The sequence below is a fragment of the Bombus terrestris genome, chromosome 12 (genome assembly GCF_910591885.1).
Source record: "Bombus terrestris chromosome 12, iyBomTerr1.2, whole genome shotgun sequence".
Classification (NCBI taxonomy): domain Eukaryota; kingdom Metazoa; phylum Arthropoda; class Insecta; order Hymenoptera; family Apidae; genus Bombus; species Bombus terrestris.
The window spans coordinates 3,197,253-3,211,336 of record NC_063280.1 but is presented as its reverse complement, the minus strand read 5'-3'; the positions used below and the strand labels follow the sequence as shown (position 1 = coordinate 3,211,336).

The window sequence follows — 14,084 nt, the reverse complement described above, 5'->3', positions numbered from 1 at the left end:
AACTTTTTCTCTCTCGAGTATCCCAAAATAAATATATAATGACCAATATTTTTTTGTGAACAATTTAACACCATCCTTCATCGCTTGTTGCGGCTCTTTTTTAACCAGTATTTGCAAACGACTGGAATGATTGTGGAAATTAGCAACAACCTTTTCCAGACCTTTTCTTTGTATATCTTTTTTTTCTTTTCAGTAGTTCTTTATCTATTTTCTTCATATAATAATGAATTGAAAAATCTTTGTGGAAAGTTTAGAAAAATTGAAGATATGTCTCCTAGTAACCAAGTTGATTAACTCATTTGTTGATTAGCTCATTAAAATATAGATCTACGAGTTGTAAAAAGAGAAGTATTTACCTGTTAAGTAGGGTCCTCTGTAGAACAATTGTTGCAACGTGTGGTGCGCATTCGGGGGTAAATGACGCTGAGGTGGCTGATGACTCGGCCTGTGATAAGGATGATAAGCCGCTGGTCTGGCGATCGGTTTCGCGATACTGTAACTCGCAGAATTTTGTAAATTCTGCAAGAACGCCGGTATCGCTTCCGGCGGAAGTCCTTGAAAATTCTCTGCACAAGTATAAGACACATTTTATGTTGCCGATAAAATTGTGTGTAAAGTACGTCAAATTTCCCGTTAATAGGTCGAGTGATATTAATTCGAAACATTCAAACTGAGGTAACAACGCGTTTTTTACGGACGAGTTCCCCGTGAAACGCCCAAGGTTTTGGATCTTCGCACGTCGGATTGCTCAAGTCGTCGTATTCCTTGCGATACATAATTCGAGCTGACACCCCCGACTAAAACCCTCCTCAACAGCTCCAGGCGGAGCCCAAACGTCTTGTTGACGCACGCTTCAACACCTCCGATATAAATATACGGATATTTGGTACGTGTGAATTGCTTAGATATATATTTTACCTTCCACTGTTCAAAGAATAGATATATTCTTGCTATATCATTTTTTCATTAAAAAAATCCCTCTCTTCTTCTAAGCAAAACTTCTATCCAGAAAATCTGCTTAAAAAGTTTTTGAAGAATATAACAGTTGCCAATTGTATGAACCATGAAATTCCATTAAAAATGAACAAGCACTTGATAAACCGCAGCTTACTCTCGAAAGAATAAAAGAGAAAAGAAAGGTGTACACCAATCATTTACAGGCGTCTAAGAGGGTTGATGGTCCGACGTGTGTTTGCAACATGCATTTTTTCAGTCGCATCGCCACGCCCAATTTAACCGAGCCAAAAAGGATAGCAAGAGAGAGGAAGCGAAGGCGATGTGTTTGAAAATAATAAAATAATAGAGCGGCACGGTTCCCGCGTACGTTTCACGACGACCAAGAAGCTAGAATCGAACGGAGAAAGAGAGGTTTGCCTTGCGTTCCAACCAGACAATGCTTTAACAATGGCCCATACACGACGTCCTATTGTGCCGGTGTACCCCATAAAATACTCATCGCCTTTTATCGTTGTTTTCCTAGCCAGCCAATAAGAGGAGCTGCCTGCCAGGATCGCGAACCCTGGCCAACTAATAACGGCTTAACCTCCAACGGAAACATTGAATGGGAATCGTTTTTTAAGCTGCTCCACCTCCTTCGAGCCTACTCCCTTCGCGAATACTATTTCCATCCCTTTTTCAATTCTGTCTTCGTTCCTCTATGACCATTCGAATCGAGCAGATTAAACGTCGAAAGCCTGTTGAGGATACGAGGATATCCAGGACACAACGTTCTGTTGTTACAGTTGTAGAACTGTGCTTTTTTTCGTCATTCCTTTTTTAATGCCCGGGCTTAAAGACCCTCCCTTCGCTTTTACCCCCGGATTCACTACACGACCGAGATACAACATATCGGTGGTTATTCTTTGGGATTAGGGTATTTGATGCATTATTAAGTAGACACCGCTGCAGGTTTCCCGATGAATGGGGGTACTACGATTTATGCACGGTAGGAAACGATGTTGTTCGATAATAGAGGAACGATGTTTGCCTTAGCGCATGGTTAGCGGGCTGACGTCCGATGCCGGCTTATTACGTCTGACGTGCCAACTCGATCGAGAATATAAGACGGGATGGTTTTTCTTGCGATACCGGGAATTTGAGTCTTCAATTTTCAATTTCAGTTTCTAATTTTAGTTCCTTCGTGGGTCTATATAGCTCATCAAATTCGTTGGAGTGGGATTAAAAATTTACATGTAATTAATGTTTAGTGACTGGAGGGGAGTCTGAAGCAATAAGGACAGGTGCGATACTTAAATTGCATTTATTGGAAGAAGAAGGAAGGCGTATGTTTCACGTTCTAAAGTGCAAATGTTCGATTGATTTTCATTTTGAGTTGGTTTTCGATGATTTACCGAAATATTGGAAAATTGGACTACCTGCTTATCGCAGTTTCCCTTCAAATTTGTTTTTAAACCCACGCAACTTCCGATCCAAAGGTCTCTGTAATTAAATTTCTAGCAACGTAGACGAGTTACTTCCAAAGAGTGATCGAAAAAGCGAGGACGGGAAAAGAAAAAAAAATAAAACGGCACGGGGTACACGCATTTCGCCATCCATCTACACGAGTCTCCGGTCGTGTCACGCTCGATATCGAAAAATATCAATAATAGCGACAAACAACAACGAGAAACAGGCGGCAACGAGGCGGTGGGAAAGGGGGGTTGGCGAAAGAGAAGAGCAAGGGGGACGAATAAAAGCGTGGCACCGGGGAGAGAGACGGAAACAGCACGCGCCACGCACTGCAAAAGAGAGGAAGACGAGAACGGAGAGCGAAAGAGTGCGAGGATCTGGTAAATCGCACAACGATTGGCGAAAATGCTATTCGAAATTTAACGTCGCTCTCTCGTCAAACGCCCATCCACTCCAGACCGTGCGCCGCGCCAACCCCTTCCATACCTAACTCCACGTTGCCACAGCGTTCGTTCGTGTCCGTCGATGAATTTCGAGTTTGTTGCCAATCACTTTTTCGCGCAATTATTTCACAACATTTCGACATGACGTACAAACCAAGCGGACCGAACGATAGTACCCGTGGTCGCGAAGGGGGGAAGAGGGAGAAAGGGGAGATGGAGGAAGGGGGTGGATTGTTGGGATGAGTTGCATCAAGAGGGAGTCAGGGGGAGGAGACAGCTCATGGACGCTGGAGGGTCTATCGGAGGCGATGGATTCACGCAAGAGGAGAGGGTGGGTTGGGGGTGGCAGAGGAAGGGATGTAACACATGCACGTGGCACGGTCAATGCATCCGCTATCCGACAAATGCATGAAACCCCACCCCCCTATTTCGAGTGCACCAAATTTCCCCGACTACTCTTCTCTATCTCCCCAACGTTACCTTCTCCTCTTCCACCGGCGCATGGATGCAATCCGCCAATGTTAAATGCAACATTTGCCTCTCCACCTATCTACATTCGTCCACACGTATCCCTCCCCCTCCTCCTACTGATGAACCGTCTCTCGGTTCTCTCTTTCCTCGTTCGTCTCGTTCCCACTTTTCGGTTTCCTATCTGCTTTCTATCCCACTAACATGTTCGGCACCCGTTTATGTATTTATCGTATGTGCATGAACTTTATCGACTCGTGTCAATCACTCGTTAGTAGTAGGGTGGGGTGGATGAAACAGAGGAAGGGAGGGAAAAAAGAACGACGGGGATGCAAGAGATTGTACGGTTGATGTACACTGAAGTGGTTCGGATACGTGATGTGTTTTTCGTTTTCTCTTCTGTTTCTTTCTTTCTATTTTTCCTTTTTTTTCTTTTTTTAAAGAATGAAAGAAACGAATTTTCGATTGATTTCATCGTTTGTTTCGACTCGGTGGTCAATGATGAAACGATTCGAGAGAATAATGGAACGTCCGTTGTAAGCTACGTTAAAGAAGTATTTTACGTTAATAAAATGATAAAAGGATAATAGGATAATATACAGATATTTTCATGGTACAGTTATATCACCGGTTCGGTCATAAATCGGAAGGTTTGGTAATAGGACGAGCAATTTCGTGACGACGTCGCCGGAATTACTGTGAATAAGGAAACGCGATAAGAGGCACGGTAATACATCATTTGATCCTGCCGCTTGTCTAATATTATAGGCACCAATCGTAAGGGCTTAATATTGGGGTGAAGGTAAGTGGCGGACCAGCTGACGTCCTGCTCCACCCTGCACGCACGCTGCGACTCGTCTTGAGGGTGTGCGGATGAGATTTAGGGACCGACGACAGAAGTCTGCCGGCGACACTGATTTGTGGTGAGCTTTGTTTCAACACTCTAAATGCTCAGAGATGACTAAGATTCTTCTGACGTGCTCGTTAATCCGAAACTTATCTTCCTAACTGATAACTCTGCGAAATTTAATTAGAGATGACGATATTATAACCGACTATTTACTATACCTTATTCGAAGATTCTATTAAAATTCTATTAAAACAGCCTTTAATAAGGATAGCTAACAGATTATAAGGATCATTAACGACAAGGATCGTTAACTAAACAACGATTGACGATCTTGTAACTACTTTTTCAAGTATTCTTATTCCTGGAGGCTAATTATATTCAACAAGACGACGTTTTAAGACACTACTCCTGTTGTTCCTATGTATATGCTTCATCTAACATTTAATATAAAAAATTGCAGATCACTGTTTAACATAAGTTTATGAAAGATTCGCCATACCGTCTTTTTCAAAGAATCTATTCTCCAATCGCATCTACGGATCGAAAGCTACCAAAACTATGTATCTTAAATCTAAAATCACAGGCGATAAACGCGTGCCAGGTCTCAAGTTAGAACAGTTACCCGAATGCGGTCGCCTGTCATGATTGCCGCCAAGTATAGCGTTGACGCTGAACTTGAGCTGCGGCTTCTCCTTCTCCTGGATGGTCCTGCATGCGGGTCCTAAGCATTGCTCGTCGCCGCAGGAACAGGCGGTCGTTCTCTCACCTATCCTGTCGACGACACGCTCGACCGCCACGTCTCTCTCCCCTTGAATCGTCATCTCATCGGACGTGTGCATGACGTTTCTGCATCCAAGGTCGTACCGCCTGTCCGGCTGTAATGCCGTCACGCGTTCACCTCCTAGAATTCCATCGTCCTTTTCCCTCTCGCCTTGAAGTCCTCCATCCATCTCGATACTTGTCGGATCCTCGTCGACGTTCGAGTTGCACGAGTCCACCGCGGAACTCGATCGGTTCTCGATCCTCTCGTTACAGAGCCTCTCCATCGCGCATAAACGATCCACGATTACGTGTCCGTCGATCCTCTCGTTGTCCACGTCCACGTACGTGATCTGACTCCTCTCCATACCATCCTTCTCCCGTAGAATGTGCATGCGATCGTTCTGTCGATCGATCCTCCCGGAAGATCCTCGTTGATGGTCCCTGCAGTCGATCATCGAACTTCCACGATCCGAGCCACGTGCACCGGTGGAGGATCGTTGATCCAGCTGATCCTGATTCGCGCTCGACGGCGAAATCTTCTCCCTGGAGATCCTTAGGTTCGCCTCGCATTCTCGTTCCCGCTGTCTCGCTACCAGACTCGCCGCCCAGTTCAAGGTCAAGCTGGTTAAATCGGCACCGGGCGACGCCTTGCTCTGGAGCAAGTTCTCCATCAAAAACGGCGAGGTCATTGCACTTTGTTGCAGATTCTTCAGCATCGCCGCTGACGAAGGAAACATACCACGGCTGTCCCTCCCCTCTTCCCCCAAACTTCGTTTCCACCGATTGGTCTTCTGTTTCGATCACAGAATCGTATTGTTCTCCTTGCAATAATGGTATTGTCTTTGACAATCGATAATAATATTTGAGCTGTTATGGATCACAAATACATTTCCTTTCGTTCACTCAATCTAATACTTGTATCAAATGTATTATACATTAAAGTCGTAGTTTCTACAACTACTATCTACTCAAGAGCTTTATACACAATTTAACACTCGTTGCTTTCTATCTAAGCATAAATCAACGAAGTCCTCGAGTTCTCCAGCTCCAGCCAGCGTAAACAGCATCGATAGCTCCCACGATATTCGAAATCGACATTACACGCGTATCTTCGTCATCTTTGTAAAACCAGCAGTGACTAAACGAACATCACTATATCGTCCCTCGATCCATTCGTGCGTATGTCCGAGTCCTCGCCTCGGATCGATGCGTTAATCGAAGCACGCGACCGCGGAGCATGGCATGGTCTCACTCAAAAATCACAGAAACGTTCGATAGAACCGTAGACGCGTGTCATATCACTTCGCAAGTAATCAACCGCCACGGAACTGTCACGAAGGTGGTTACGTCGTGGAAGAACGTGCGATTTCGGCAGCGGAATGTCAACTGACGTGCATGCGAGCGCAGAGAGAGGGATAGAGAGAGAGACAGAGAGAGAGAGAAAGAAGGGGTGCCCAGAGTGTGGCAGCGCAACGTGAGAGCGTGCAACCCTCGAATGAAAGCCGACAAAGGCATATAGCTAGCTGTGTTGCCCCTTCCCCGTGAAGCGGGATTCACGAAACAGCCCCCTTTAACGTATAGCCAGTGGCTTGTGGGTATATAGGTAGAAGAGGGTGTAGAAGGGAGGCGGGAGTGTGTTACTCTGTACCCTTGCCCCTTCTCGATACCGTTCCACCTCTTGGAGAAAACCGGCGTGCAAACCGCCCCTCCTCTTCCCTCTTAGGTGAGATAATACAGACTATAAGCCGAGCAATTCGGGGTTTGGCTCGCTCGGTAATGCCGTAATAAAATCATACTCCCATCAAACGGCGCTGCGCGCACCCCCTTTAAAGGTAACGGAAGGGAGACGGAGAAGGCGGGAAAAGGACGGAGCTCCGGAGAAGAAGGAATGGAGTGGGAAGGCCACGGTGCACGGTACAGAGGCAGGGGTAGCTTGCCAAGTGGCAAGGGAGGAAAAAAGCTAGGAGACTCGCATTCCTTTGGTCCTAACGATTGGATTTTATTTGACGAAGCAGACCAACGGTCCGTCCAATCGGCTGCTTCGAGGGTAGTCCATAGCCACGCCTACTCACCCCTCTGACTACCGCGCGTGTTTTCTCTCTCTCTCCCTCTCTCTTTCTTTCACCCCGTTCTTACTCCCTCTTGCTTGCTCTCACCCTCTGTATCCTTCTTCTTCTCGCCCCTTCCAGATACACATACATACGCGCTACACAACTGCGCGCACAGTTTTGCTATGTCCTTTTCGCTCTTATATTCGTTCGGTTTAGCCACCGGAGCCAGTAGGGGTTGCCGAGCGGTTCTCTCTACACCCTTATCAACATTATTATCTCTCACTACTATCGACGCCGCGGATGTACGTGTGCCGTTTTATCGGCGTGGTTAGGTACCGTGGCCCGTCTATTGCTGGTAACACACTGACGCTGTACACACGCGGCAGCGTGCGCGCGCGTGAACGTACGTGTTGTACGAGATCGTTTCGCCCAATGTGATTTTCTTGTAGGTATAATTGCTTCGCCGGCCACTTTTCTCCTGCTTTAAACCGCCGCTATAACGATTATAACGATTACGCCTGGGTGTATGATTATAACCGTTATAATAATAATAATAATAATAATAATAATACTATTAATAATAATCAACCAGCTTGGCGATCGTCCACGATCGATCTGCCGGCCGAACCAACTCGGCTGTTTATCTCCATTAACACTTTTCTTTCAGCTTTCTTTACAGACCTTAAATAGAAATCGCAAAACATTAAACGGAAATTTAATTCTTCGTAGGAATTGAGTTTTTTTGTTCAATAACTTTGATACGAAATCACGTAAGTATTGGTATTCGATTGTCCGAAATCTGATTTTCGTTCGTATACGCATCCAGGCACGCGACACACACACAGAAGTCGTCGCGTTCGTCCGGCGGAAATGTCGGCAGGGTTAATCAAATTAATGAGCACAACGATCCCCGGAATCGGACGTTGTCCGTGTACGTTGACCGCTTCCGCGTCAAAGAAACAGAGACAGCGTACGCGAACTACACTAAATCTTGATCGATCGTGTCGGAGACGGGCACGCGAACTACCTCGTGCGATATCCCGTTGGCGCACGTACTCCTTCTCCAACGAGTCATCGAAACACACGAAAATAACAATAGTCGGGTAGAAAAGAAGTAAACGAGCTACGCTGGCGTAGAGAGAGAAGGTAACAAGGGTGGGTGGTTTAGAAAGGTTGGTAGTCGGGAACATATTTGGGAGCTTAAGTAGAATCGTCGTCGCGTAGAAAAGCCCTAAAAACAGGAGGGGTGGTTCCATCGGCGATGGTTCTCCGGCTTTTTCTTACACGATTTTCCAGCCTCTATAGTGACGTCCACCAGCGGCGTTGCCCGCGCCACGTGGTGGTGGAGGGTAGTACAGCCAACGAGAGCGTACCGCGAGCCACCCTTTCCTCTCGATTCGACCCCTCGCACCCCTTTGCGGAGGGTGGGATGCCACGGCCACGCCTACCCTTCGGAATCACCTCTACCTCGTCGACGTCACGACTTATCACCCTCTCAGCGTGGATGGTGGTGGGTCGCCTCGTGTGCAAAAGGGGATCACGGGGGTGGTAGACGAGGGAAAGAGAGGGGCTGCGGCGGTGACGAGACGCGACGAAGGGTATACGACGTTGGCGATGCTCGAGGAAGAGGGACCAAAGGCGGTAAAGAAGGAAAAAAAATAATGAAATGAACATCGCGCGCGCGGCTTTCTCAAGGGAGGGGAATCGTGGAATTATTATAAGAGTTCCGGGGTTGAAGTTGCCACGGCTTATATAAATTGGAGGTGAATTCGGCGAGTGGTGTGCAACCTCTCTGCAAAGTGTCTCCGGGGAAAGAGGGATATTCCCGGGAAAAAGATTCGTTTTGTACCAGCGGCAGATAATTATTCATTCATCCAACCACCTCGGAATGGGATATCAAAGTTTCAAAATGGGCGAATAATACGGTTTTTGGGCGCGAACTGTTCACCCCTTTCTCTCTTTCCTTGCCTTTTTTTCACCACGTCCCTCTTTTTACGATTCTTTGGAGATAATAACTTCCTCCGTTCGTACATTTTGATCGTTCAGCTCTTACGTTTATGAAGGTAGGCGAATTCCAATCGTTTTTAACGAATTTAAAAAAAAAGGAAGTATGTCTTTACTAGCTTCTTAAGTAGTTCACACGTATAATAGTACGAATCGATGAACCTTACGGTTAACGTAGTCGTAGACACAAAAGTAAGAAATATTTCTTCTTTCTTTTCTCTCATAATACCAATTAGTTCGTTAATAGCGCAACTTAATGAATCCTGCAATTAATGTACCAAGGATAGGAAGGAGGCGGGTGTCAACGAGACGGAAACTACGAATTCCCTACACTTGCCGGTACCGCGATATTACCCCAATTTGCATCTTTGAACTTTCCTGCTGCCGTGCCCGAAACTTCTTTGCGCTCCTCTCGCCCACGCTAATGCTAATCAGGCAACCGCCTCGTACAAATTGATATTTAAGCGGTAAGTTCTACAACCGATGAGTTGTCCGACCAAGATCAAAATTCTTCCCGTTAACATGTAAAGTGGCGGCGATAAGCCGACGATTTGCCCTCGATGCGGAAACTTGTGCGTTTTCCTATTCACGAAGGACGAAAGCTTCACAATCCGGTTGAACGGAAAAAAAAGGGATGATGGCGTAAAGAAACGGAAACTTCGAGAACAGGATACGAAATAAAGTAGCCTTCGATTCGACACGTTTCTCGCGTAACATAACAATTTTGCAGAATATCAGAAAAGGGACAAAGCGAGGAGCGAACGTCTCGCGTCACAAGGATAATCGTAGGGTGGCCCAAGTAATAATATTATTCTGATAGGGGGCAGTTATGAGCATATGACGCCATGGACTTATGTCTCTTATCCCATAACAACTTTGCCTATGTGTACGTGTATATTTTCCATCGCTGTCGATACTATTCCAAGCGAACAGTCATATGCGTATGTGACGCAGTTATTGTTGAGCGCGTCCGATACGAAGAATCGCGCGTGAAATCGGCTTTATTGAATACGTTCACCCCCTCCTCGATAACGTGGCATTAAGTACACGTATCGACTTCTATAGGTCGTTCTAATGACTTGTTATTACTGTACCATTTCATATACGACTGAGGATCTTTAAAAAGAAGAATCAATCTTTTAAAATTCAATAGCGGTATCAGTAATTTGTTTCTTGAATTATATTTTTATCGACTTATATGTGCCATAAGTCAGTTATTGTGCAACATTAAACGTAAGAATCATAAGAATAGGAAATATACGGAATAACTGAAGTTCATACTACTGGTATAACTGAAAAAGCAATCATAATTGATCATTTACGTAATGATTACGTAATATCTCTGCCGACAGATCATCTTGAATATTTATTAGCATAAAAAATATATTTAAATAGCACTCTCTCATATCCTTGAATTTTGATCATTTGTTTGATATGCAAGTCGTAATTCAAATAGATTTGAATGCGATACAAGAAAGATATACATATCTTATACGGATAAACATACTGACCATCTTAAAAAATTCAAGGAAAAATATATCACTAGAAGAAATGTATTTTTTCATCATACTTCTCTTTTTCAAATTACATGTTCAACATTCCCAATATCGTTAAAAAACGTCATATATGTATCGTATTTAGATCTTTGAATTCTGGAGGGACACTTTGTAGGTGTCTTTTTTTTTAATCTATTTGAATTGTCAGGCATTGAATCGTATCGAAGCCGATATTTTTTGATAATAAACGACGAAGCATGGAACTGTGAAAGCGTCCGTAGCCTCGCGCGAGAAAGACGTATCGAGTAAGTTGTTATATAGGTGGGCGGGTATATAAATTGTCACCTAGCAGTCGCACGTAGGGGCTGCTGCTACGGGTTCGAGATTGCTTTGTTTGGGATAAAGAACGGTAGGAGAGGAAGTCGGTATAGAAGGATAATAAAGAAGAAAGCGGCGGAGGGAAAGTAGGGTGGCCGGGGAAAATCCGATATCTCGGTGAAATGAGAACTTCGCTGCTATATCGATGTACATCGTACGTACCCCCGTGTACACATCCTACAGAGAATCGAGACTTTCTCTTACTTTGTGTTTTTTCTTTCTCTTTCTTCCAAGAGAAGAAAAAAAACGTGTTTCCAACGATCGATCATGAACCAAATTGGAAGAATTATTCAAATGTAATGGAACTTATTTCGTTCCTTTCTGAATTATTCATACAATAGATACATTTATGAAGACGATTTATCGCGATAAAACAAACAATTGTTAGAAAAGGAAGGCTTCGGAATTTACATTTAAAAGATATTGCTAAAGAATTTATCGGAGCCATAAAACAGCTGTTAAACCGTTACTCTATCACAAAGCAGGCATAAATCCTAATTATAACCATCAACTCGTAATATTCTAAAATTCACCGCCGACACGTAGTTTCATTTCAAACTTCCGTACTGTTATTCCATAAAATTAAACAAAAAAAAGAGAGATCAACGGTAAACGGTTGTACGATTTATTTGCGAAAATTTGTTTCCAACAAACATAACGACCATACATATACGCGTAGCCCGCGTAAGCTTGAGGGACTAATTTGTCAAAATTTTAATTAAATTCAAAAGCCTGGCCGCGTTACTTCACCGAAGCAACAGCTCGAAAATTAATTCGTCCTGCTTCCCCGCGTCGCAACACGTATTCTACGATACACTTAAACAGGATCTAAAAAAAGAATAAACATAAAAAAGACAAAGTGGAAAGAAAAAGAACAGAAACACAAAAAAGATAGAAACAGGAATAGAATTTCGCTCGTCGATTCTCGTACGTACTGTCGTGTACACGGCGGTCACGTATGTCGTTCGAAGGAAAATGTGATGGAAAGAAAAGGAAAAAAAGACGACATTTCGCTGTTTTACCCGACCATACTGAAAGGATCGACAGAGAAAGGGTGAGAAAACAATTTCCAGCCCGCTCGTGCTCGGCCTTCGAAACGGCGCTCGCCGCCATGCTCATAGACACGTTCGCGCCGTTTTTGCCTGACGTCCGGCAGCTCGAAAGCTGCTTTTAAAAAAGCTCCGCGCGTTCACGGTCATGATTCACGCTACGAATCGGTACCACGAAAGCTTCCACCACCAACCTCTTGCGTGTATTCATCTTCCCGACATCGTCCAACCCGTGGAACGTGTATCTCGCGCAGAACGGTCTCATATGAAACCTTCCTTTACGGATTAACTCTCATGTTTCTTTTGTCTGTTAAATTGTTTTACAATATATCGTGTATACGCGTGTACTTTAAGAAATATTTGCGATGATAAAAGAGATGGAATTCTTGAAGTTTTCATTGAGAATGTTTCTTACGATGAAAAGTATCTTTATGATAGTTCAGATAAATTTATAACATAGCAAAGCTAAAATCGAGTCGTTGAAGCGATCAGAGAGAACGAGTAGACCATCCTCTTCGACATGAATGTCAACCATAAAGCCCGAACTTGTCGGTTCCTATGAATAGTCAAGAACTTGCACGATTAATCGAAATACGGATCCTATATCCCACAACGTGTACATCAAGGACACGTTCGAGCAGTACCCGATTTCGTATTAATCTAGTCGAAAATCACGAGGGCACCGGTGCGCGACGACATAGAAATGAACGATGAAATTACACAAGCTGTCCACTATCCAAGGGCAGGTATCAAGGCGCGTTGCAAATTGTTTCGGCTGCCAGCAACCTTCCCAGTTTCCGCTCGTTGTGGGATATGTGCGCCTTGCGTGACACTTCAAACTCGAACTCTCTCTTTCTCTTTGTCACCTTCGAGGGTGAGCAATAGCGAGCATATGAGACAGAAAGGGAGAAAAGTGACAGAGATCAAAGAGGAACAGAGAAAGACAGAAAGAGAGAAAAAGGGGGGGAGAAGGAGGAGACAGAGGACTCGAAGGGTTCGTGTTAATTAATATCACGTCACACGCGTTGCCCGGTTAAAATCTGTCTCCGCCTCCGCTTTGCCGGAATACTTCTCTCTCTCTCTCTTTCTCTCAACCGCGCGCGTGAGCGCTTTCAACCCTTTCTGTCGTTTCTATCGCGTTCCTTCGCCGTTTCTCGTTCCTCCACGGCCTCGACAGTTTGCATAGGGAACGCGTGTGCGTACACAGGACCGTTTCACACCATATACATACACGTATAGTATATGCACGTATATGGCGAAGCCGAATAAGCGGTAATCGCGGGTTCGCTTCCTCCAGCGGCATTGTTCTTGCCGTTTCGGCATCGTTTGACACACGCGGGAAGGATTATACGCGTACCCCACTTTGCGCGTTTCATTATGCAACTTTCTGCACGTGAAATTAATTACGCTGTCACCGGTCGCGCCTGGTTACTCCACTACTTACGACGTTACAAAGGGGAAACACGCTGTAAACGTTCAGGAGTTTAATCGATGATGTGCCCCTTTTTGCGGCACGCCTTACGCGTTCCTATAATTAATCCCTGATTTATAAACGTTCGCTAGAACTTTGAAACTTTAGGATTGACGAATATACGAGGAAGATTCTATAATATCGTTTCACGTATCTTCCATGTAAAACTATCTTTAAACAAATATAGTAATTCACGATAGTATTCGAATACTTGGCATAGAAAACTGTTTCGTATAACGTACGTGATATATTCATAAAGGAAGTCTACAAATGCTCGACTGCTCCCATGAGACACTCTATTCTATGTATAACAAATGCTCGACTACATTCGTGAATCACTCTACTCTATTCATAACAAATTGAAGTGACTCAAAAAATAAATACTCTCTTTCAAGGAAATCTTGCACTCTCGTGCAATCTAATTATTACAGAACCCTTAAATTATAGAGTCTCTATTCCCCTAACAATAGTTATTCCCAAACGTATTTTTATTTCCGGCGGATTTATAAATTCGCGCGGCCCTTTTGTATCGGCTGCCCTCGGTCGCTTGATAAATTAATAAAAACTATAACCGAACGATATCGTATTATGCCACGGCTTAATTAACCCCGATACCTCACTCGTTCGTTCAACATTTTCTGTTTGAAAATCCCGATTGGAGGGCTGAGAGAGAGAAATATCGAATAAGAGAGAGAGAGATGAT

The 14,084-nt window shown here is 44.3% G+C and overlaps 1 protein-coding gene across 1 annotated transcript in view; it reads right to left on the bottom strand.

The window, feature by feature from the left end:
- LOC100649939 overlaps window positions 1-9,743 on the bottom strand; it is a 29,189-nt gene extending 19,446 nt beyond the window's left edge. The window contains exons 1-2 of the mRNA XM_012314566.3: window positions 4,793-9,743; window positions 357-566 (exon numbers count right to left, since the gene is read on the bottom strand). Of these exons, the coding sequence (XP_012169956.1) occupies window positions 357-566; window positions 4,793-5,669 (1,087 nt within the window). The 5' untranslated portion in view covers window positions 5,670-9,743. The remainder of the gene's footprint in view (window positions 1-356; window positions 567-4,792) is intronic.
- Between the last annotated feature and the right edge of the window lie 4,341 nt (window positions 9,744-14,084).